General features: G+C 48.0%; 1 protein-coding gene across 2 annotated transcripts in view; it reads right to left on the reverse strand.

Annotated features, from left to right (window-relative positions):
- ADCY5 (adenylate cyclase 5) overlaps window positions 1–25623 on the reverse strand; it is a 144528-nt gene that overhangs the window by 51391 nt on the left and 67514 nt on the right. For both annotated transcript variants that reach the window (XM_039240625.1, XM_039240624.1), the window contains exons 2-3: window positions 6190–6339; window positions 2879–3000 (exon numbers count right to left, since the gene is read on the reverse strand). In XM_039240625.1, the coding sequence (XP_039096556.1) occupies window positions 2879–3000; window positions 6190–6339 (272 nt within the window). The remainder of the gene's footprint in view (window positions 1–2878; window positions 3001–6189; window positions 6340–25623) is intronic.

Raw genomic sequence — 25623 nt, forward strand, 5'->3', positions numbered from 1 at the left:
ACCAGCCACAGCTAACCTGGCAACTTCAGACTCAGAATTATGTCTGTCCCTATAAAAAGGGCAGCAGCTTGATATTTCTCTCTTTTTATCTCTTTCCTGATTGCTGTCATTGATCCTCCACACGTCCTAAAACAGAAATACCCCCATTGTGGCTGGAGGTTGGATTCCTGCCACATGGTCACAGACACCTTGGCCACTTGTGATTAGAGTACTATTTTCTTTTTAATGTTTATTTATTTTTGAGAGAGAGAAAGAAGGAGACAGAGTGTGTGCACACATGTGAGTGGGGGAGGGCCAGAGAGAGAGGACAGAGAATCTGAAGCAGGCTCTGCACAGACAGATGTAAACCTGATACGGGGCTTGAATTCACGAGATGTGAGATCATGACCTGAACCAAAGCTGGACACTCAAGCGACTGAGCTACCCAGGTGGCCCTACACTACTATTCTTTTACCCACTGAAAGTCAAGTCTCTGTAGGAGCAGAAGAGTGAGGGAGACGTCACCCCAGGGGTGGGCCACTCCTTGTGGTGGTGGAAGAGGTGTGAGTCAGCCCCTCTGACCAAACCCCCGTGCTGGAGGGATAGGGGCCCAAAGCAACTAGAAGGGGAGACGAGTGGTCAAGGTGCTGGGCAGAGACACAGAGGTGGCCGGATGTGTTAGCCAAGCCAGGCTGAGAATCTCTGCCTTCAACGCCAAACTGTTTCTGAGCAGTAAATTTCCCTCATTCCCTTTGTGTTCTACCTTATATTTGAGTGGAATCTGCTGAAAGTGCTGCTGCACTGAGAACAGTCAAGAAAAGCACCTTTTGTCCAGGCTGTGTTTGGAATAATGTCAGGGCCAGGGAGGTGGTGAAGATAGGACCAGGAGAGAAAATCCCAGAAAAGGGGAGCTCAGGGCTTCATATGTGCTGGAAGCAGTAGGCAGGTTACTCCTTCCCATCTGAACTTTGGGCTTCTGGGATTTATTCCAATAAGGAAGGCTCTTTCTTTACGTGTCATAGAGTCCCCCCAGATTTCAGGGGTTTCTATCACACAGAAAAGGCTCCTGGTGAGTCCTCAGTCAGTCTCCCTCCATTTCTCTCCCTCTCCCCTCTCTGTGTCTCTGTCTCTGTCTCTCTGTCTCTCTCTCACATACACACACACATGCACACACGCAAAAAGCCAAACCTCCTTCCTCTCTCTCTTCTGAGTCTTCCCCTGGCTTGGGGGCTCCCCAACCCCTTCCCACAAATCCTCATACACACTCCTTTCTCCTAGGCATATAAAAGACCCCTAGTCAGTCTAGGTAAGAACTCTGATACCAAAAAGCTTTCTGGGGGCAGTTGTCCTAATTAACCAGCTCTGTGATCTTAGACAAACTAATCTCTGTGCCTCAGTTTCCTACAAAATGGAGACAATAATAGCACCAACCTCTTTAATTTATTGTGAGGACTCCATGAATATAGGGAAGCATTCAGAACAGTGTGTGGGTTAAAGAAGGCACTACATAAGTATAACTACTGTTGTTACCAATTGTTCTACCTTGTGGGGTCAGAGATGGGCGTGAGAAGTGGGAGACGGGCATGTCAGCACGACCTACCAAGTCCTGGGCCCCACTTGTCTCTCTGAGTTTTGGGACACTTCCTGGGCGGACGTGGGGACTCGGCCAAGAGCAGCCTTCTTCCTGCCGCTGGCTATGCTCTCCCTGCCTGACAGTGGAGCATGGGTGGGCTTCCGGGGGGTTGGGGTACCCCCAAAATGAGGACAAAGTGTTGTTCAGGTACCTTTTACTCCCAAAAGCTTAGAGTCTGTTTTGGGAGATGGATATGGGATACACAGGCAGGAACAACGGTCTTGGGCTCCAGAGCACACTTGGGAACTGGGAAATTCTGCCTGAACTTCTGACAATTTCTACATGAAAACAGTGCCCTCCCCACCCCTGTGGCCATCGGCCTCACCTTGAATGAAGTATATTTGTGTGTGTGTGTGTGTGTGCGCGCATACACAATAATTCATATTATTCCATTTAATCCCTTTATGAAAACTCAGCCCAAGCCTCAAAAGGTTCCCTCTACACCAGCCTGAGAAGATTTGTGGGGCCCAGGAAAACCTGCCCAAGGAGAAAGTAACTCTCCCGAAGGCAAACACAGCAGCTCCTTTTCTGGCCATGTGGGAGGATTACTGGGCTCTCCAGGAAGCCATGCTGGATGAAGGCCACCGTATCACTTCATGTCCCCATGGAACTCATAAGCATATTTTGCACTCTATTAGTCTACATCTGTTTGCACGTCTCTGCTGTCAGCAGCTTCTGTCTAGAGAAGTGTCAAATGTGCAGTAAAAGGGGCATGGGCTTTGGGGCAGGCCGATCTAGACACCCCAGCTTTACCTCTCCTATGAGTGACCCTGGGTGAGGGTCTTAGCCATTCAGAGCTAAGTCTTTAAATGAGGGATGCTGATAAGGGTCCTCACCTTGCTGCATGGTCAGGATGATTAGCAATAGGTCGGTAATGCCTGGTTCAGTGCCTGGTGTAGAAGGCATGGAAGCTGCTAGATGGTGATGAAGGTTGAGATGATGACAGTGACCTTTGGGTCCTAAGTCTGCTTTCTGTCTCCCTTGTTAGGTGAGGAATTTCCCCGACAGCTGGTGTTACTGCTTTCTCCTTTCTCCTCCTTCCTTCTATATCTTTTCCCTGCAGCTTCACCTCCAATCCCCCGATAATAATTCACTTCACCAACCCAGAGGGTGTGGTGCCGCTGGGGCGCCCCAGACAACACACATCCCAAAGGCGCAGACCACCCTGTTGAGCTGTGCTCCCTTGAAGGGGAGGGAGTAGGGATGTTGTCTCCCTGGGGGGTTCAGTCCTCCCACCCCACCCGCTCCCCCCAGCCTCATTCCTACCTCACGTTGTCATGTTTCTGGATGTAAATCTTATGGAACATCATATCCTCCTGCTTGGCATTGATGTCTGCTTTCATCTCCATGGCAACATGACGGGGCAGAACAGACAGCAGGAGCCGCTCCTGGGGAGGGAAGCACGTGCTTTCGTCACAGCTTCTTGCACCTGCCTGGGCCCCCACCCGCAAGGCCCTAGGAAACCTCTCGGGTCACCTGAGAGCCACAGAGCTAACACCTGCGTGGGGGTGGGGCTGGAGTCACGACCCTGGGGATACTTGAACCCTGTTTCCCTCATGGTTTTTCTTTGCATGTACTTGGGAAAGAGCCCTCCTGGTGAACCTGTAGTACTGAGTCCCCTGAAATCCTGGATGTTACCCCTGTCTCTATGTGACCTCATGCAAATGATCAAACTTCTCTGAGCCTCAGGTTCCTCATCTATAAACAGGGATGGGGTTGTTGAGAGTATTGAATGAAATTAATTCAATTAGTCTTCAAATATTTACTGAGTAACTATCATGCTGGGGCCAGGAGTTGTAACTGTGAGTGAGACAGGCAAGGTTCCTCCTTCACAAAGCTCCCAGTCTCAGGGGGGGTGCGGGGTACTGAGCAGGGGGTACCTGACTTGAGCCGGGGACAATGGGGTGGTCAGAGAAGGCTTCATGGGGGCCAGAAGGAGGAGGTGGGAGGTGTTCCATTTTCACATAGCAGAAAGTAACGCAGAAGAGAGGGGAAATCACACTGACTTTGAGAAACTGACAGAAGAGGTGGGAGAGAAGCAGGGAGAGGGGCCAGGGCCACACTGTGCGGGGGAGGGTCATATGGGGCCCTAACAGGGTCTGGACTTGGCCTCCCTTCCATGTCCTCCCCGCAGGCTCTCAGCTGTGGAGCTGAGCACAACGCAGCTCCATCTTTGGGGCATCTCATTGCGTGCTTCCAGCGCCCTGCACTGAAAACTGCACTCTGCTCCAGATACAGCAAACCATGGGAAGCTTCCTGGTGGTGTTTCCTTGCCTTTGCACACAAGCTCCTCAGCTAGCCTCACCAGCCTCACATACGGCCGGGAGGCCTCCTTCAGGCTTTCCCACTTCCCTGGGTGGGGGGCTCCTGGCTCTGGCAGCAGCATCCCTCACCATCCAGGGCCTCTCTGCAGAATCCCTGATCACTCGGTGTTTCGGTGGCCTGTTAACAGAGTCTCCCCGTAGTGCACGCAGTGAGATGCCCCCAAGGATGGAGCTGCGTCGTGCTCGGCTCCACAGCTGACAGCCGGCGTGCAGCCTCAGAAAAGCCTGGTAATCCAGTGGGTTAGCGTGGTCTCCCTGAGCATCCATGGACATAGCCACTGAGGGCCACCTCCTATTTACTGAACTCTCAGTAAATGGTTACTGGTGACAAAAACAAAATAAAGGGCAATTCTGTGGAAATACAAGCCAGCTGGGAGAAAGTGTGCTACATACGGTTTGTATCCATGATAGATCTTCCTACATCTATAACCACTGCTGGGGCTGAGGGTCAGGAAGGTTGTGGGTGGTGGTGAGGGGAAACAGTTCTGTGTCCCATTATCAGGCGGCACTGAGAAGGCTCCCCCAAGGACCCAAGGGCAGGGGGAGGCCCGAGAGCCACAGTCCCCAGGTGTGCCCGTCCCCAGTAAGTACGCCTCCCCTCCCTGGTATCTTGGCTCAGAAAATGGTAAAGCAAATAGATTTTCTCCCCCAAGTCCCCCTGGATTTACTGGAATGTCCAGCCCATCCAGGGCTAGTGCAAGTAAACTGTGATGAGCTGTAAAATGCTCATTTTACGGGAGAAGGGACAAGGTCCAGGAGTGAGAAGGGACACTCCCTAACACAAAAGGGGAAGGATCTCCGGCAAGAGATGCCAGGGCCTGGAGGGGGGATGAGAGAGCGGGCCGCCGGGGACAGAGGTGCCTCCAGTACGTTGCAGAGGTGCAGCAAGCTTGCCAGGGCAAGGCGCTGGGGGACTCCGGGACGCTGCTGAGCATGGGTCTCATTCAAGAGCTGGACCAGGAGTTCAGACAGGGCCAAAAGAATGCCTGGGGCAAGCCAGGCCTCCGACTGGACAGCATGAGCCAGGGACCTGGCAGGACACAATGGCCACAGCGGCAGGGCTGGCCGGGAAGCAGGGACAGGCGGCGACGCTCGGGGGTGGGGAGGAATGGTGCCAGAGAGACACTGCAGAGCGTCACCCCCTTGCTCAGCCATCCGCATATGCCCAGCCTGTGCCATTAACTCCTCAGGATGCATCCAGACGGAGTCAGAGACCCCCTCACACTGGGGTCACAGGGCACCTGGGACGTCCACAGCATGTGGCCTGTGCCCGCGAGGCGGCTGCATGGGACTCCTGCTGTCTAGGCCTTTGTCTCCCTTATCTGCCTGCTCAAAGGCAGCAGGACTCCATGCAGTTTGCTGGGTAGACACGAACATAAGGAGAGAGGAGAACCCGCTTCAGAGTAACCATCTCTAAGAGCTACAACTGCTACGAGTCTAGTGGGGGCCCTCTCGCCCTGGTGACCTGCCCACACGTTCCTCAGAGGTCACACGGCCCCATCTCCGGGGCTCCTGTCTGCCAACTATTCAGCTCCATTGTGTCCCAGAGTCCGGAGACCTTGTCTGGTTCACACGCAGGAGACGACACAATGGTCCCGAACCCCAAACAGGATGCCAGGCAGCCGGGAGGGGAACGCTGGCCAGCCCTCAGTCCTTGCCCTGCCCTTACCCCAGAGAGTACACAGGGGCAGGACCTTCTGCCCCAGTGGTCACTGGGAGAAGTCCTGGGAGTCTGTGGCCCACGTGAGTGGCTTACTTCCCTCCCAAAGTTCTCCGAGGATGAGGTTTAGGGTGAGACAGAACCATCATCCTTTCTCTGAACCAACCAAACGCCAGAACTCAGCACAGAGGAAGCACCTAGCAAGGGCGTCCCAGGGGCTGACAGCTACCCCTCCTCCCCTCTCTCATGGGGGAGCACCTGAATCCCTGGTGGGAATGCTGACGCTCTCTCACCACTCCAACTCATCAGCACTGGGGAGGGGTGGAGCCTGGGCCTGTGGCTTCTTTGCAGTCCACAGGGGAGCACTGAGGAGGCAGTGGGCAACGGCTGGGGGTGAGCTCCTTCTCCAAAGCCTCCCGAAAACATGCCCACAGAGCTAGAAATGCTAGGCTCTCTCCAGGGAAAACATTCCCTTCCGGCTGGGTCCCTGCCCAGGAAGGCGGGGCTGGGCAGCAACACGGAGCTGAGCAGGGTAAGGCAGGTCCTGGGCCTCTGCTCCCTGTAGCCACGCAAGGAAAGAGGGCCTCACTCACCTGTTGCTGGTTCTCCCGTTGCGAGTGGAGCCGTGCCTGGATGCACTCCCGGGTTTCCTGGAAGGCCTGTCTCTGGGAGACCTCAGCCGGGTAGTGGGTGCAGACACCCACGATGTTGGTGCAGGAGAAAATGAGGACATTGGAGACAAGCTGCAGAGGGAGAGATGAAGACACCGAGCTCAGGCCTGGAGCTCCACCCAGTCACTGGAACCCCAACCCTGACCCTCCAGCCCCCAAGCACGGAGCCCCAGCTCCCACATTCACAAACACACACCTAGCTGTGAGCAAACCAATGCCAAGGACACCCACCCATGGCTGACCACAGGGAGTAGCCAAGTATAATAGGTCAGGCTCTCTGACTTCCTCAAAGGCCAAAGCTTCACTGGCCTGTGACCCATTATGGCCCTAAGGAACTGAGTCTCTGAATAATCATACTGAATGTGTCCACAGCTCCAGAGCTGAAAAGGCTGGGGGGTACTGGTGATGCTGTGATGGAGCTCTGTATTGGGGGGTGGTGGTGGCAGGGGCATTGCGAAGAAGGTTCCATAAGCATTGCAAGATTTCAGTTTTTGAAAATGTGATAAAGTCCAGCACAGGACAAAGGGCCACCCTTTGGCAGAGAAACCTTAGCTTATTATTATTTTTATATTAGCTTATTATTCCCCAGGGATCAACTGCAATGAAGCAAGCACTTGCTGGCTACCCATGAGATACCCAGCACTGTGCTAAATCCGGTGGGAAATGAGAGAAGGATAAGGTCCCGGGCCAGTAGGGATCAGTGTCAACAGCGGGTCTCATCTCCTCTTCCTAGGCTTCCATTCCTTCTCGGCACCAGCACCAAAGCCCTCTGACGACTCCACCAGAGTGGCTGGAGAGCATCCACCATCTTCCTCTGCTCCTCACTAATGCCCTTCTCCGTGCTGACTGAGACGTGTGTGTGGAAAAATACTACTGCCCCTCCGGTCGCAGAGACAAGGTTGGAATTCTTTGGAAAGGACTATTTACTGAAGAGCGAAGGGAAAGCAAAACATACACTACACACCCCATGAAAGCAAGTTTACACAGCACATTTCAGATTCTGGCAGAGGTGCTGTTGAGACTAACTTTTTCTTGGCAGGTGTAGCTCCTGGGATATCTGGGTAAACTGATCCCGGTCCTGCCCTGGCCTCAGGCCACACAGGACAGAAGTCCTGCAAAGATGCTCAGGTTTCTAGGACTCCATCTCTCCCTTGAAAAACTTAATTCTTAGTTTCAACGAGAGAAGGGAACCTGGATTGGCCCTCAAACCTTCCACTGTAGTTCCTGAAGCCCTCTGGGACTTCAGCTGCCTGGCAGTGGCCTGGCAGACAGCTGCCCCCCACCCCCTCCCACTCTTCTTCCAGGGTCCTCTTTGTCACTGGATCCTAGAAGCCCTGTCCTTGACTCAGGTCTGCATTCCACCTGAAGGCTTTCCCCATCCCAGCGTCCTCAGCCAGCTTAAGCCTGGAGGCCATGTGGGCTCCATGCGGGATGTGGTGCCGGGTTTCCCTGGAGACATCCTATACCAGGACTGTCCCAATCCATGAACGGAAAGAGACTTTCTCTTTCCTGTTTCAAAGTCTTGCTCTTCCCTTGGCTGCACAATAAATTTTGGTTTCCTGGCTGAAGGGTGTTATAAGCTCCCCTCAACCACCTCCTGGATACCTTCCAGATGCTTCCTGGATGTGCCTTCAGGGAAAGGGCAAACTCAGATTACCAGCTCCACCAACTCTTATGATGACTCACAACTCCCCCAAACCCCATCCCAAACCCATCCACCTCAGAATCCTACCATTGTCATTTCATGTAAAAACAGGGCAGAGAAAAACACAACCTGCTTGTCACAAGGAAAGAAACCCCCGCTCTCCAGAAGCTTACAATCCAGGTGAAGAGATGAGCGGTCAAGACTGACAAAGAACCAGTGAGAGGAAGCAGAAACTGCCGCACACTAAGCAAGAGGGAGACAAGGGGAACATGGCGGGGGAGGGGGAGCAGAGGAGAACCTCTGGGCAGGCCAGGGCACACTGGCCTGGGTTGAGGGACAGAGCTGGGGAGTCTGGCAGACATGGGAAAGGGCATCCCTGGAAAGAGTATCCACAAAACTCATGTTTGTGAGGTACTCGGGGGCTTCGAATAAATAATCCAGGCTTTCTTATCCTGAGGAGAAGTCCACAGAGTGAAGACGGAGCTGGAAAGGCAGACCACAACCAGATTTAAGAGGCATCTGAGTGACAGGCTGAGGAGGCCCAGCACCATCCTTACAGAACAGGAGCATGAAGGACCCTGAAGGAAACAGCAGCACCAGGGGGCGCCAGGCTGGCTCACTCGGTCCAGGGTCTGACTCTTGACTTTGGCTAAGGTTCATGGGTTCAGGTGCAGAGCCTGCTCAGGATTCTCTCTCTCTCTCTCTCTCTCTCTCTCTCTGCTCCTCCCGCGCTCATGCTATCTCTCTCAAAATAAACTTAAAAAAAAAAAAAAGACGACTCATCAAGGGTAAAAGTAATGCAGGGAGTGGGAGACAGGCCAGGAGGCTGGCACAGAAGCCCAAAGATTTATATGAGGCTGGGAGTCAGGCAAGACGGAGCAGACTCAGAAGAAGGAGCCCCTAAGACCAGGGCAATAAGGTTCAGGAAGAGATAGACCGTGGCCTACAGCAGTAACCAAGGCAAGTGACTCTGAAGGAAAACCCTGAAGACGCACCTCCAGGAAGTCACTGGGAACCACTGACAGAGAGATAAGGAAAGACAATGAAATGAGGAGGTGAAGGCTGAAGGCACGATATTCAGGGAATGCTGGAGAATGTTCTAGTTAGGGGGTATCTTTTTGAAAGGAAAGGAAGGTACCAGATGACTAAAAACAGGAGAAAGGAAAAACTGGGAAGGAGAAGATGAGAAGCCGCCCTCAGACAGGAAATTGTATCATAATAATGCAACATGGCCAACTGAGGTTTATTCCAGGAATTAAAGGCCGGTTCAACTTTGAAAAAAATTAATGTAGGTGGCTCAGTCGGTTGAGCGTCTGACTTTGGCTCAGGTCATGATCTTCCAGTTTGTGAGTTCAAACCCCACAATGGGCTTGCTGATTTCAACTCAGAGCCTGCTTCAAATCCTCTGTCCCCTTCCCTGTCCTTACCCGATTGTGCTCTCTCTCAAAAATAAACATTAAAAAAAATCAATGTAATTCATCATATTAACAGACTAAATAGAAAAAAATATGGTTATTTCAGTAGTTGCCAAAAAATCATATGGAAAAAGTTCAACATCAATGCAGATTTAAAAATAAAAACTCAGGGCACCTGGGTGGCTCTGTTAGTTAAGTGTCCAACTTCGACTCAGGTCATGATCTAACAGATCATGGGTTTAAGCCCCACATCAAGCTCCCTGCTGACAACTCAGAGCCTGGAGCCTGCTTCAGATTCTGTGTCTCCCTCTCTCTCTGCCCCTTCCCAACTCGTGTTCTCCTTCCCTCTCTCTCAAAAATAAACAAACATTAAAAAATTTAAAAAGAAAAAAATAAAAACTCAGACGCCTGGATGGCTCAGTCAGTTTAGTGTCCAACTTCAGCTCAGGTCATGATCTCATGGTTCTTCAGTTTGAGCCCCACATTGGGCTCTGTGGTGACAGATCGCAGCCTAGAGCCTGCTTCAGATTTGGTGTCTCCCTCTCTCTCTCTGCTCCTCTTCTGCTCACACTCTGTCACTCTCTTTCTCAAAAATAAATAAATGTTAAAAAATTAGGAATGGAAGAGACAGTTCTCAATCTGATCAATGGCATATACAAAAATGTATAGCTAACATCATACTTAATAGTGAAAGACTGAATGTTTCCTGCTAAGACCAGGAACAAAGCAAGGTAGTGTCCTTTCATCATTCTTATTCAGCGCTGTACTGGATGTTCTAGACCATGCAATAGGACAGGAAAAAGGCATACAGATTGGAAAGGAAGAAATAAAACTGTCTATATTTGTAGATGACATGATTGCGAATATAGAAAGTCCCCCCCCCGCCCAAATTCTACAAAACACCTACCAGAATAAGCAAGTTTAGAAATATAAAGATACAAGATCACAGGATACCAGATCAATATATGAAAAGCACCTGCATTTCTGTATGCAAGCAATGGACAATCAGACATGAAATCTTTTGAAGTATTGTTTAAATATCACGAAAGCTTTGAAATATTTATGGACTAACCTAACAAAAACATGCATACCTGTTCACTGAAAACTATAAATCACTGATGAAAGAAATCAAAAAGACCTGAATTAATGGAGAGATATACCATGTTCACATATTGGAAAACTCATTATTGTTCAGATGTCAATTCTACCCAAAATGTTGTATAGATGCAACACGATCATAATCAAGATCCAAGCAAAATTTTTTTTTAGATATTAACAAATTAACAAGCTGAGTCAATAATTTATATGGAAAATCAAAGCAACTAGAATAGCCAAAATAATTTTGAGAAAGATGTACCGGTTGGAAGACTCCCACTACTCAACTGCAAGACTTACTCTAAAGCTACAGTAATTAAGGTATTGCAGTACTGACATAAGGACAGAAATACAGATCAGTGGAATAAAATTGGGAGTCTATAAATAAACCCTTACATTTATGGTTAGTTGATACTTGACAAGGACACCAGGACAATTCAGTGGGGAAAGACTATTCTTTTCAGCAAATGATGCTCGGATAACTTGATATCCACATGTAAAATACTGAAGTTGGATCCCCTACCTCATACCGTATACAAAATTAACTCAAAGTAGATCAGAGACCTCAATGTAAGAGCTATAGCTATAAAACTCAAAGAAAACGTAAAAGTAAATCCTCATGACTTGGGATTAGACAATGATTTCTTAGTCATGACCCCAAAAGCACAGATGACCAAGAAAAAAACAAAACAAAACAAAGAGCAGGTGCCTGGGTGGCTCTGTCGGTTGAGTACCTGACTTCGGCTCAGGTCATGATCTCCCCACTCCAAGTTTGAGCCCTGTGTTGGGCTCTATGCTGACAGTTCAGAGCCCGGAGCCTGCTTTGGATTCTGTGTCTCCCTCTCTCTCTGCCCCTCCCCTGCTCACGCTCTGTCTCTGTCTCTCAAAAAAGAATAAACATTAAAAAAAATTGTTTTAAAGATCAATTACACTTGATCAAAATTAAAGCATTTTGCTCTTTAAAAGGCACCATCAAGAAACTAAAAAGACAACCCAGCAAATGGAAGAAAATATCTGCAAATAATATATAATACTTTTATTTTTTTACAAATATATAAAGGCAACTAAATAAAGAAAGGATAATCTTTTCAGCAAATGGTGCCGGAACAACTGGCTATCCATATGCCTGACTCAGACCTCACAAAATACATCAAAATTTACCCTAAATGGTTTGTAGGCCCAAATGCAAACCAGAAACTGTTAAACTTCCACAAGAAAACACAGGACTTCAGGTTAGGCAAAGATTTCTCAGATGCAACAGCAAAATCATGATCCATAAAAGAAACGAAATGATAAATTGAAAAATTAGATGTCATCCAAAAAACACTGGGTTTCTAAACACACTGTTAAGATAATGAAAAGACAAGCCACAGACCGGGAGGAATTATTTGTAAATCACGTCTGATAAAAAGATTTGTATCCAGAATTCATAAAGAACTCTCAAAAGTCAACAATCAGAAAATAACCCACTTTTTAAAAGAGCAAAAGATCTGAATAGACAATTTGCCAAAGAAGATATAAAGATGACAAATGAGTACATGGAAAGATGCTCAAAAATTTGATCATTAGCCATCAGGGAAATGCAAATTTAAAAAGAACAATGAGATACTACTAAACACTATTAGAATGGCTAAAATAAAATTTAAAAAGAAAAAAAAACTGCCAGTACTGGCACTGGTAAGAAAGCAGGGCAACCTCCTCACACTCTGAAAAAAAAAAAAAAAGTGGCGGGGGTGCATGGGTGACTCAGCTGGTTGAGCATCCAACTCTTGATTTCCACTCAGGGTCATGGGATCAAGCCCCGCATCGGGCTATCTCTCCTCCCCCCGTCTCTTTCTCCGTCCCTCTCCCCCACTTGTACTCTCTATATAAAATAAAATAAAAAAGAGTTTGGCATTTCTCATGAAGTTAAACACATACTTGCCATATGGCCACCAACCTCACTCCTAGGTGTTTGCCCAAATGAAATGAAGCGTTTTGCTCACAGAAAGACCTAAGCAGGAATGTTTATGGAGTATTATTCATCTATAAAATGGAGCAATTTAGTGATAACACACAACAGTGTAGAGTCTCAAATACATTCTACTGAGTGAAAGAAGCCACACTCAACCAGCCATACGATTCCATTTACATGGCACTCTGGGAAAGGCAAAACCGTAAGGGACTGAAAGCAGACCAGTGGTTGCCAGGGGCCAGAGGGAGAGGCTGACTAAAAGGGGCAGCAGGAGGAAACCCTTCCGGGGGATGGAACTCTTCCCGATCATGATTGTATTCGTGGTTACACATCTTTATGCCTTTGTCAAACCCACACAACTGTATACAGGAAGAGGTGGATTCTACTGCTTGTAAATTATACTTAAAAACAAAAAAATAACAGGAGTAAGATGCAGGAGGGACTAAAAAAGAGAATGGGAAAGCCAGGCAAACAGAGAAAAGAGCAGCCTTCCCTCTCTCTGAGGCCAGAAAGAGGGGCCAGAGTCTATTTCAGGTCATGACCCCCAAGGTAATTATCAACTGGCCCCTGGAACATCTCCGCACTAATCCCCCTGGTCTCTCCTGCTGTAATCTGACTCCTCTTGCAGCCAGAAGGCCAGTAGCAACAGACGGTGCAAATCCAGGTAAAATGATGCCCAGTAACCCAATAGGGGTCCAAATGGCTTTGCTCAGCTTAGTGTGTCTCAGTGTTTCTCTTTCTCACTCACTAAACACAAAATAGGTTTTCTGAGCAGTGACAGGGTGCTGGGGTGTGACACAGGGTCTTGAGCCAAGTCATTGGGAAGGATGATTATGGCATTTCACCCTAGAGTGAAAAAGTAAGAGATCAATGTTTGTTACAAACACACACCACTCACCAAAAAAGCAGAAATCTGCTCCCCAGTTCTCATAGACACTAATGCCCCTGTACAGACACTAGTATTATGAATGTAGAGGAGGCCTCAGTGAAATCTAACGGAATTCTGCTTACAGCCTTCTAGGAAGGAGTGTGTAGTTTAAACCTGATCTCCCATCTTGAGCACATGGGTCCAAAGGCTGACTGGCTCTCTTCTCCACTAAAAACAATTTTTGATTATTGAGCTCCTTGCAGACACAGTAAAAGTATAAACCTTGTCCTTATGTAAAATATTTAATTAGTAAATGGTAACAGGTATCATTCAGAACAGCCGGGAAGCCAGGCCTAATTAAGGGTTTGTTGGTTTCCCTTGCATGGACCTCGAGGGACACAGCTAACCAGACGGAACATGTGCACGAGTGTGCGTGTGTACACCTGCAGCAGGTACAGTAACAAGGGGACCTGACAATACAGCAGACCTCAGCCCTGGGATTCGCCTCAGCATCTGCTTTTAAAACCAGCCCAGCAGATGCGCTGGGTCCAGGCGGTCCCGGACCACATCAGGAGAAACCCCGCCGGAGGGGAACGTCTGGAATTCTACTCTCGGAGTGGAAACCCAGGGCAGATGCCTATGAATATTCACAACTCTGGCGGCAGTGGTGGCGGTTTTTCTAAAACACCAGCACTTTCGGAAATCCAATCTCTTCGCCTACTGCAGGCTGCAGGTTTGATTTGGCCCAGGGTGAAGTTACGGCGCTCGGCCGTTTGCGCAGCGCCTCCTCGCGGAGGCTGAAAGAAATCCCCGCTACGGGCCTCCAGCACCGCAAACATTACTGCCTCCCTGACTTTTCAGGGGGCTCCCCCCCCCCCCCCGTCCGCTGCTATAGGCCTGCTACTCGCCAATCCTGGGGAAGGCGCAAGGCAAAGAGGAATGAGGAATGAACAGAAATGGAGGAAATGAGTTGGAGACAATCCCCTCGCAATTCGCTACTTTGCATGGCTTCTGTTCTGGAAGTGTGGCTGGCCTCCTGCACTGTGGTTCTCAGGGCGCATCTGGTGCCGGCGGCAGGGGCAGAGGTAAGGAATCAGAAGACCCCAAGGAACCAGATGTGGTGACGGGGGAGGGGAGGGGGGACAAGATGTTCAGTTAAAGTTGAAATTTCAGAGAAACGACAAATAATTTTTTTAGTATAAGTATGTTCCAAATATTGCATGGGACATACTTATACTGAAAAAAAATTGTCGTTTATCTGAAATTCAAATTTCATTTTGAATTTCACCATATTTCACCATATTTACCTGGCAATCCAACAAGGGTGGCTTTTCAGACCTGCCTCCTCTCCCCCTGGCAGGGTCCCAGCACCTGCTCCACCCTGCTACCTCCTCCAGACCGTCCTCTGCCCTCTGTGGCTCCTGCACACACTACAGTGCTTTCTCTTCACACGCAAGTCTGAAATCTCCTCAATTAAGTGCGAGCCAAAGCTGGGATTTGATTTTCCAAATCCACCCATCTGGCCACGAGGGGGCCAGACCCACTCTGGCTCCCTGGGGGCCGAGGACCAGCTCTCCAGTGCTTTGGGTATTAGGAAGGGAAGAAAGGTTCTCTTTGGGGACCCCAGCCCCAAAGACAGGCATAGTCCCCCCCATTCTAGCCCTTTTTTCTATTTGCAAACACACAAAACTGGCAATCAAATAAGCCCCAAATCAAAGGAGCTGACAAGACGGACAATAGCCCCTTCCGCCTGCCCCAGATTTCATTTGTTCCACACGGTGGTGGTGGGAAGCTTGGGGGACCTCAGCTGAATCTTATTTTGATATAAAATACAATAAACCAAGGAAGAATAATCTTAAATTATATGCTCTTGGAAGTCGTATCCGCACAGTTCCGTGTATACTGCACCATGCTCAATGAGGTGTTAAATGGCTTTTAAAAAATATTACATATTTTTAACTTTTAAAAAAATCATAGTGACGCCTCTTAGAAATTTGTTCCTTACAAAGACTGCTGTATGCTTTTTTGTGATCAAAGGCGCAGTATCTCTGCTTAGGGGCTTTTGCGATGAAGTCTCCTTTTGTGGAGGTAGTCGGTCTATCTCAATGGCTCTGAGCTAAAAGGACCTTACTCTCTGCTGTCTTCATTCCCATCAGGTCCTGTCCAGAAGGCAGCCCCCCTTCTCCATCCAGAGAGAGTCTAGCGGCTCAAGCCTTGTCACTCTCCCCTGCCCTGAAATGCTCTATATCAGAGACCCCGTATCCTTTTACATCATGGCACTTCCTGCTCAGAAGCCTGCTGTGACTCACCATTACAAGTAAGACAAAGCCTCAGTCTCTGTGCTGGCATTAAGACTCTGCAAGCCTCGTTACAAGTCACAGTCCCCTTCTAATCTCCTAATTCAACTATACAGGTTACTTACTGTCTCTGAAAAACACCAACCTATAATATGCCTTCGAAAGTATAACGCCGGGGCGCCTGGGTGGCTCAGTTAAGTGTCCGACTTTGGCTCCAGTCATGATCTCACAGCTTGTGGGTTCGAGCTCCGCGTCGGGCTCCATGCTGACAGCTCAGAGCCTGGAGCCTGCTTTGGATTCTGTGATTCCTTCTCTCTCTGCCCCTCTCCTGCTAGTTCTCTCTCTCAAAAGTAAACATTAAAAATTTTTTAAAAAGTATAATGTTTATTTAATACGATTTCACTGTTACTAAAAGCAGGGCATGAAATATTAACAAATCAGTAATTAGCATCTGCTTAATACATTTTCAGGAAAGACTAAAATGTGAAGAGAGACCAATATCTGGGAATGACTGGGTACAGCCATTTACAACGTTAAAACACTGTGCCCATGCACTGTTTCACTGCATCTTCATCACAGCCTTCCAAGATAGGTCAGCCAGGTGGTATCACCCCTCTTTTGCTAATGAGGGCACCAAGGCTCGAGGCGGGAGCCCTGTCTGCACCACACAGCACGACAGCAGCCGAGCCTACCCACAGATTCTCATTCCAAGTGCAGAGCTAATCCTGTTTTACTGTACTCAGCTGTTATTTATGCCAACCTAATTTAGCTCCATCTTTGCTTTATTCTATTTAATAAAGAGACACTCGACTTTCTTTCACTCCCATCCTAGGTGCCCCAGGCCTTCCTCATAGATCCTGGTCACATCAAATGCTGCTGATTAGGGACCTGCTCCCGGCCATTGCCTCTAAAGCTCTTTCCAAGAAACCTCCTCTGCGGGTGAGAAAGGCCCATGGGGAGGCCACGACTTTTTCCAGCACAACTTCCCTTAAGTACGTTTTCATTGAGATGTAATATTTATACCATAAAATTCACCCTTTTAAAGTATGTAATTCAGTAGTTTTTAGTGTAAGCTCAAGGTTGTGCAACCTTCACCACGATCTAATTCCAGAGCATTTCAACATCTCAAAAAGAAATCCCACACCCATTAATCACTACTTATTTCCCATCTGCACCCCCACCGCCAAGCTCCTGTCAACTACTAATTTACTTTCTGTCTAGATGGATTTGCCTGTGCTGGACATTTCATATAAACGGAATCACATAATAGGCAGCCTTCTTGTCTAGCTATTTTCACTTAGCAAACTTACAAGATCCATCTCTGTTGTGGCATGTATCAGTTCTTCAGTATCTCATGGCCACATAACATTCCATAGATTTGACTTATCCATCAGTTACGGACATTTGGGTTGTGTGGCAATGAACGTTCAAGTGCAAGCTCTTGCACAGACGTACATTTCCAGTTCTCTTGGGTATATACCTAGGAGTGGAATTGCTAGATATTCTAGACTGAATGTTTGTGTCCTCTCGCCCCCAAATGTTAAAATCTTCACCTCCAATGAGATGGCATTAGGAAGTGGAGCTTTGGGGAGGTGATCAGGTCATGAGGGTGGGATTAGTGAATGGGTTCGTGTACTTATAAAAGAGATTTCAGGGAGCTCTAACTCCTCTTCCACCATGTGAGGACAGTGAGAAGACAGTCCTCTATAAGGCAGAAGTGGGTTCTCAACAGACACTGAATCTGTTGGTGCCTTGAACTTGGACTTGACCGCATCAAGAAATGTGAGAAATACATGTGTGTTGAATAAACCACTGAGCTTACAGTTTTTTGTTATGGCAGCCTGAATGGACCAAGATGCTGGGTCACATGGTAACTCTATGCTGAATATTTTGAGGAACTGCCCACTGTCTTCCAAAGTGGCGGTACTATTTTCTACTCCAACCAGAAGTATGTGAGGGCTCTGATTCCTCACACCCTCCCCAGCACTTGTTTTTATCCATCTTTTTGATGACAGTCATCCTAGTGGGGGTAAGGGGGTTGTCTCATGTGGCTTTGATTTCGTTAAATTATAAAGCAAATGATGACAATAAGAAGGGAGATAGTTTATTCTGTAACTTGAATAGCTGTACCTGTAGCGAGAAATGGCCACACTGTATACTTTGTTTTTGTCATCTTGGTTACCTAGTCCTAGAAAGACCCCAGACTCTGTATCTGCATTCAGAAGCGAAACAACAGCTTTCACAGAATAGTGCTCACTCGAACAGGATATTCTTTTAATTCGATCAACAAACACCAATTGAGCACCCAGTGCAGAGCATCGTGCTGGGGGTCTGGGAAAGCTCAGCCCTGGCCACCTGGCCCCTGCACCCCGAATGCAAGTCTGCTGATAGAGTCAGGCACTTTCAACACCAAGCTCATTTCCCAAGCACTCCGTTTGCAAAAAAAAAATATGGCAGCGGAGATAACAGTCTTAATATATGAAGTGTTTTATAAATTAGTAAGAATTAAGTAGAACAGAAAAATCAGTAATACAGATGAGCAACTATTCAATGAAGTAAAACTACAAATGACTGACAAATGCATGATGTGAAAAAAATGTGAAACCTCACTAACAAACAATGAAATACAAATGAAAACAATATATGCCTGTTAAACTAGCAATGCTTTTTTTCATAGTATTAGCAAGAATGCACAGAACAAACACACTCCATCCATCTGTAGGGATAAGAATCAGTACCACTCTTCTGGAAAGCAGTTTAGCAACAAGGATGAGGTTCATACTCTACCCTCATGCACTGTTGGTGGGAATACAAACTGGTGCAGCCACTGTGTCAAACAGCATGAAGGTGCCTCAAAAAATTAAAAATAGAAAAACCATACGATCCAGTAATTCCACTACTGAGTATTTACCCAAAGAAAATAAAAACAGTAATTCAAAAAGACATACACACCCCCATGTGTATTGTATAGCATTATTTACAATAGGAAAGATATGGAAGCAACACAAGTGTCCACTGATAGATGAATGGATAAAGAAAATGTAGTATGCGCGCGTGTGTGTGTGTGTGTGTGTGTGAAATTAGCTAGCCATAGAAAAGGACAAAACCTTGCTATTTGCAACAACATGGGTGGTTCTAGAGGGTATAATGCTGAGTGAAATAAGGTAAGCCAGAGGTAGACTGACAAATACCATATGATTTCACTTAAATGCAGAATCTAAAAACAAATGAATAAACAACCAAAAAAGCTTGACAGACCCATAAACACAGAGAACTGACGGTTGCCAAAAAGTGGGGGTGGGGGGTGGGCACAAGAGGTGTAGGGGAGAGCGAGGTACAGGCTTCCAGTGGTGGAATGAATAGCCACAGGACTAAAAGGTACAGCATAAGGGGTACAGTCAATGGTATTATAATAACGTTTATGGTGACAGATGGCAGCTACACTTGTGCTGAGGATAGCATGGTATAGAGTTGTCCGATCTCTATCTTGTGCACCTGAAACTAATGTAACATTCTGTATCAACTATACTCCAAAAAAAAAAATATTTATACTCTTTGAACCACAAGTGGGTCCCTTCCCAGGAATGGCTGCTACACAGAAACTCACTGGCCTGGGCAAGGCTTTATATGCAGAGATCATTAGAAAATTTAAAATGAGAAACAGCTAAATGTTGAACAACTAGAGAACAGTTAAATAAATTATAAAACTTCAATACCCTGAAATATGTCAAGGCCTTTAAAAGGTTTTATTTGAAGAAGATTTAACATCATGGGGAAATTTTCAAAATCTAATGTCAAGTAGGGGGAAAGAGAATACAAAATTGCATATTCAACATGATCTCAATCTAAAAATATATGCATGTTAACAGTGGTAGAATGTCTCTAGGTGATAGTGGGATTGTAAGTGTCTTTTAAGACCTTTTTCTTTAGACCACTGAATATTTCCCAACTTTTCTATTATATGTATTACACTTAAAAGAGAAAAATGATAAACTTATATTAAAAAGGAAAAAAAATACATGCTTTTACTGTGAGTAGGGCAGGTTGCAAGAACTCGGCTAATAGAGGAGATAAGACAAGAATTCAAATGCCTGCAAAGCCAGGCAGAATGAGGCAAACGGGAAAAGAGAGTTAAATCAGAAAAAAGAAGTCATTGTAGGCAGTGGGGACTAGGAAGGCTTTGGGGAGAGGGGTCTAGAAGTGGAACCTGCAGTATGGGCAGAATCCAGGCATTCAGGTGGCAGAAACCACATGAATAAAGGGGTGGAGGGAGGTCAAAGGGTGTAAGGCTGCCTGGGAAACCCCAGGAAGTCAATGCTGACTGGTAAAGAACAAGCAAGGGCAACTGGCCAGAGATGAGGTGAAGCTCATGGACAGATCACAAAGGATAGGATATCCATGTCCAGGTAAGGACATGGCACAGAACCCAGGAAGCATTAAAATTCTGGGCAGCTGCACTTCCAAAACTAAAAAGTATACTAAAACTCCCACTTATAATATGTGCATCCATTAAAGAAAATTTCAATTTCTACCCAACAACAACCAGTGTTAACTGGTTTATTCCTCTTTCTTAATCCACTTGCACTTGTTTGTTTTCATGAAGCTATGATCTTACTGCTTATAATATCCTGCTTTTTTCACTTAACATTATAATGTAAGTATATATTCCCCCATTATTACAACTTATAATGCTGCAGGCTTTCAGTAGGAAAATGTGATCAGAGCTGCACTTTGGGAATATTAATTTCATGGCTAGAAAGAAGGTGACAAAGAAGAAGAAGGTGCTAGAAGTAAAGAGGCCAAAAAAGAGAGCTGGGCAAATGGCACAAACAAGAAGAACGAGAGCCTGAGGGAGGCTAGGCACCTGGGAAAGGAGGGGGGCAGTGCTTGGGTGGTCCCAAGCAAGGCGCCTCAGAGGAGTGAGTCTTCAGGGGGAAGGGAAGGGCTTTGGGTCTTAATCCATGCGGGGAAGTCTAGGGAGGGACTGTTTTTAGGTTGAGGGGAAGGAGTAAGACAGTGTCATGAAAGCTAAATGGAAGGGGGAGATTCAAGCAAGAGTTGGTAAGCCCGTAGTCAGGTGCTGTGGGAGAGGCTGAAAAGGTAAGGATGAACCGAAGGTTGCCAGGGGCCACATAGAGGGCCTCTGAGAGAGATTAGGTAGAAGAGGAGTCCAGATTGCAAGGGGGTGAGTCATAAGGGGCAATGAGGGGATGGTGGTGAAGGTGGCTCTTTCTCAGGATGCTTGGGAGAAAGCGTGGGTTACAGCTTGAATGGATACAGCATGGAGTGGTGCGAGAAGCCGGAGAAGCTGGTTTATCCAAAGGCAGAGGGAGGGAGGCCTAACGAGGCAAAGGACAGACCCCTGTTGAACTGCAGGTGGTGCTGTCCATGACGGCAGCCACCAGCCACAGGTGGCCACGAGCACTGGAAACGTGGCTAGCCTGAACTGAGTTGTGTTCTAAGTGTAAAATTCACACCACAGCTTGAAAGAATTTTTTATATTAATTACTTGCTGATAGGACATTCTAGATACATTGGGTGAAACAAAAGATACTATTAAAATTAATTTCATCTGTGTTTTTTGTTGTTTTTCTTTTTTACCTTTTTGGCTACTGAAAACATTAAAATTATGTACATGGTTCTCGTTATATTTCTGTGGACCAGCATAACATGGCTGCAGAACAAAGAGGGGGCAAATCAAGAGGGACCCAGACACGCCATCATCACAGGCTGATTTGCATAACAGCAAACTGGTGTTTTGGAAAACTTGACAGTCAGTGAATTTATCGAGAGCCCCACCTTTGGGCCTCAGAGAGACGGGCCTCCCTCCCTGCCCTTTAGAGGGTCATTTCCCAAAGGCTCAGATTCACTCATCCGCCAGGCTCAGATCACACTTCGGATGCCACACCCTACAGCAGCCACTCCCTCTGACTTTTGGGAGCATAAAATGTAGAGGAGAAAAGGGGAGGGGAGGGGCTGAGGCTCAACCATAAGACCCCAAGGGATAAGAAGGTCTCAGATGGGAGCCCAGGTGTAGACTGAGGCATTAGGACTATGTAGAGAGCAGGTCAACTTCTCTAGCCGGTCATGAAACCTGAGGGCTTCAGGAAAGTATGGGGAGAAGGGGTAGCCTAGGAGCAATGACTGAATATCTGGAGGCAGTGTAGAGAAGGGATGAGGGCTTGGGAGGCTAAGTACTCATCCCGGATTTGAAAAAGAAAAATGTGTGTGTGTATATAAAACTAGGCCAGGTGGTTCAGTCTGTTGAGCATCCAACTTTAGCTCAGGTCATGATCTCATGGTTCGGGAGTCTGAGCCCTGCATCCAGCTTGCTTCAGATCCTCTGCCCTCCTCTCCTGCCCCTCCCCCACTTGTGCATGCTCTCTCTCGCTCTCTCTCTCTCAAAACTAAAATGAAAATAAAACTAGAGAGGCAATGGATGGTGGCCAAGGTCTCTGCCACCTGGGACAATCCATGGAACAGCCACAACCTGAGTCTCTGGCTGCTCAGGCAGGGACACCTGCCCTGACCATACTACCATGGATGGAGCTGTCAGAGACAGGATTTTCTGAGAAATCCCCAATTTCAAATATTCTAGCCCTGTTCTGAAATGCAGGGGAATGCTCAACCCTGCGGCACAACGCTGCAGCTCTGAGACAGCTGGTTACACCTGGAAGTCACACCAGTCTCCTATTTGACCCCATGCGCCATCTGTGGGGAATCCCAGAGGGAGCTGGAGTCCTTCACGATCTCTGTCAGGCGAAGGCCTCCACACCCACGCAGGTACGGGGATCACACGTACATAGCAGTGTGGAAATGCAGATACATTCCCACCCAAACCAAACCAAGGACATGACTTGGGGTGGAGGGGACTGGCCTGGTGGAAGAGCCTCAGACAGACTTTCTAGAGAAGCTGGGTGGTGGCTCTGCTCACCCATACACTGCTTTTCATGCTCTGATTTCCGGGGTAAGGAAGGGTTTGCTTTGTGGCCTGGCAAGAAGTTTTGTGGGCTAGAAGTTTATTTATAATCCAGTGCAAATGAAGTCTCTCTCCTCCAAAAATCTCATCTTGGAGAACAATTATCCAGCCCCCCACCCCAGTTCCCCCATCTTCAGCTTCCTCCTCCCCCTTCCAGGAAAGTAGACAGGCTTGCATTGTTCCAGGTGAACAGTGGTGACAGATGAGGATGATGCCAGGCTGTGTAGGTGGAGGGAAGGGGCTGACAAAGTACTGGAATCGGATTCAGAGGGAGAGAAGAGAGCACCACCGCACACAGCTATGGTTCCCACCCTACACAGGTGAAGTGCAGCTTTCCGCTGCCTCGCCCCCCATTAACCTCCACCCACCCACACCCCCTCCTCTCCCTCCGTGCCTCACCTCCAGTGCCCGTTTTAGGTCTGCTGAATTTGGAAGGAAATCAGAAACAAGAAAGAGAAAGTGGAACTGCCATTACCCTGCCCACCTAACCTTGACTTGAGAGTGGAACATGTAATGGGGCTATGTCTGTCTGTCTGTCTGTCTGTCTAGGTGGAAGGCCCAGGGGTCCTGTGGATGACCCTGGTGCTGCTCAGGACAGGCTTGCCCAGGTCTCTCAGGTGATTACGGAAGGAGCATTGTGCTGGAAGTCAGGGGACGGGCAGGCTCGCCTTGTGACTTGGGGCAAGTCCCTTCACCTCCTAGAATTTCAAGACCTCATCTCTAAAATGGAGCTAAGGACACTGGCTAACAAAACACCGATGCCAACACACATGTGGTTGGGCCGGCCAGGCTGTGAGTGGCCGAGAGCCGCAAGAGCTGGATGAATGCACCATGGGGCTGACCATGCCTCGTTCTGCTCACTGGCACATCCTCCTCCCCCAGGACGGAGCTGACACGCAGCAGGCACCCATAAATACTTGTTAAATGAATAAATGGATGAAAAGGAAGTTGAGGGCCTCAGGGCACTTTCAAGGCCTTGAATATTCCAGCTCCCAGCAGAAGATAGTCGAGGCCCCCAGTAGTCTTTGATTCTGACACTGAACACACAGCACAAGGTAGGAGAGGGGATTACAGGACCCCCATCCACAGGGATGTCAAGGTTTGAGTCAGAATTACAAAATGAAATGCAGATGACACAGCAAAAGATGACAAATGAACGTAGCACTAACCACCACACCACTAAGTGCCTGGAGGTAGTTTCTCTGAGGAAGATGAGCGTGAGGCAAGTCTGTGTGTCCCTGTGAGCGGGATGCAAGCTCATCCGGGCTGGGAACGGGGCCTGGGTGTCGTGTTGGTAAGTCCCTTACTTGCTGGCTGAACTTGGGCCTATCCCTGGGAAATTCCCAGAGGCAGAGCCGGTGAGGAGAGAAAGAACGTGGAAACGGCACTCGTGGAAAGGCTGGGTGAGCAGCAAAGGACCTGGATTACTGCAGGGCCAGCCTTCTCTTTCCTGGCTGGGCTACCTCAGCAAATTGGCCAGGTCCCATGAAGTTTCTTCTTAAGTAAAACAGGAGAATGTGACCCTATGGCTCTCAGCTACTTCCCAAGGGCCCTGACATCCTGGGAGCCTTCTCTGTAGCGTGACTCAGACTCCCAGAGACAAAGCCAAGAGTTGGCTCTAGTCCAGCCACCACTCACTCCCAGCCATCCTTCTAACAAGGGGCAGAAAGGGCGACGATGGCTGGCACCAAGGCCATGAGGTATGAGGAGTTAAAGTCCTCCCCAGGGCCAACAGAAACATACCCTGGGTGTCAAGAGGTGAGCCATTAAACTCAACCATTCCTGGCACATGCCTACACAAAGCACCCAGTGGGAAGAATGTGGCAAGCATTCATTTGCAGACTGCCCCCCAACACCTCTAACCTCCAGAAACATACTCTCAGCTTGAGGTCTACCTGGTGAGCTCTAGATTATCACACCAGCACCTCTTACCACATCCCTTTAGAGTGGATAATTGAGATTAACCTTTTTATTTTAAAAAATACATTTTTCAAAAATTGTATGGAGGGGGTAGAGAGAGAGGCAGACCGAGGTTCCAAAGCAGACAGGTGTGGGGCCTGAACTCACGAGCCATGGGATCATGACCTGAGCCACAGTCAGATGCTTAACCGACTCAGCCACCCCAGGCACCCCCAAAATACATTTTTTAAAGACTATGGCAGAAACTATTCATTGTCTACCTAAATTCATTCTCCCCTTTTTCCAAAACAGCATGCAGTAGCTGGGCACACAGCTGCCATCCTGGCAGCCATATGGTGATGCTCAGGTCAAAGGAGCGTGAGTGGAAGTGATGTGTGTGACTCTCCATCATCAGACAGGCCCGCAGCCCTACCTGGACCAGCACCTTTTTGTACTCTCTTCTGGATCGGACCACGGACAGGGCCCAAACCCAGCTCTGACCATGCAGATGGGGGTAATGTCCTTGTGGGTGGTGGAATGACCCCACAGAACTGGACCAGGTCACTTTGGCTCTCATCTCCTTAAAGATATAAACTCTCATCTCCTTACAGCCACAGTATCTTGGTGTCTCTGCGTCACATGGCTTAGTCCTTACCCTAACTAATAGAACTGCAAACAGGACAGGTTTCCAGAACTGAGCATCCAACGGCCCGTCCTTCCTCCTCCTCTCTGAATACTTGCTCCAGGGGAGAAGGGAGAAGCCACCAGATGCAGAGCACGTAAGATGAGGGAAGGCAGCAGGGGGCTGGAAGTGTGAGGGCGGGAAGGCTGCTTGAAAAACGGTGGAAGGTTTCCGAGGTAGTGGTCCTGACAAGAGCTGGGCCTGAGCCCAGACGCCAGGCCAGAGACAAAGCAGACAGAGTGGCTGGATTCTCAAGGGCGGAAGGAGGTGCAGGGGCTGTGCACACTCCACAAGCTGGGAAACAGAGGCCCAGAGGAAAGAAGGAGCAGGCTCTGCGTTCTCTCAAGGAGGTGAAGCACGGTGTGGGGAAAGTGCGTGGGGTCTGGTGTCAGAAGACCTGGGTTCAGGTCTTGGTTCAGTTACTTATTATTAAATGAGTGGTGGCAACTGAGTCTCTCCCCCTCATAAGCCCTGGATTCTTCTATAAAATAAGGACGTACTACCTACTTCCCAGGGACTGTT

Source organism: Hyaena hyaena, unplaced genomic scaffold (genome assembly GCF_003009895.1).
Source record: "Hyaena hyaena isolate Hyena2069 unplaced genomic scaffold, ASM300989v1 scaffold_180, whole genome shotgun sequence".
NCBI lineage: Eukaryota > Metazoa > Chordata > Mammalia > Carnivora > Hyaenidae > Hyaena > Hyaena hyaena.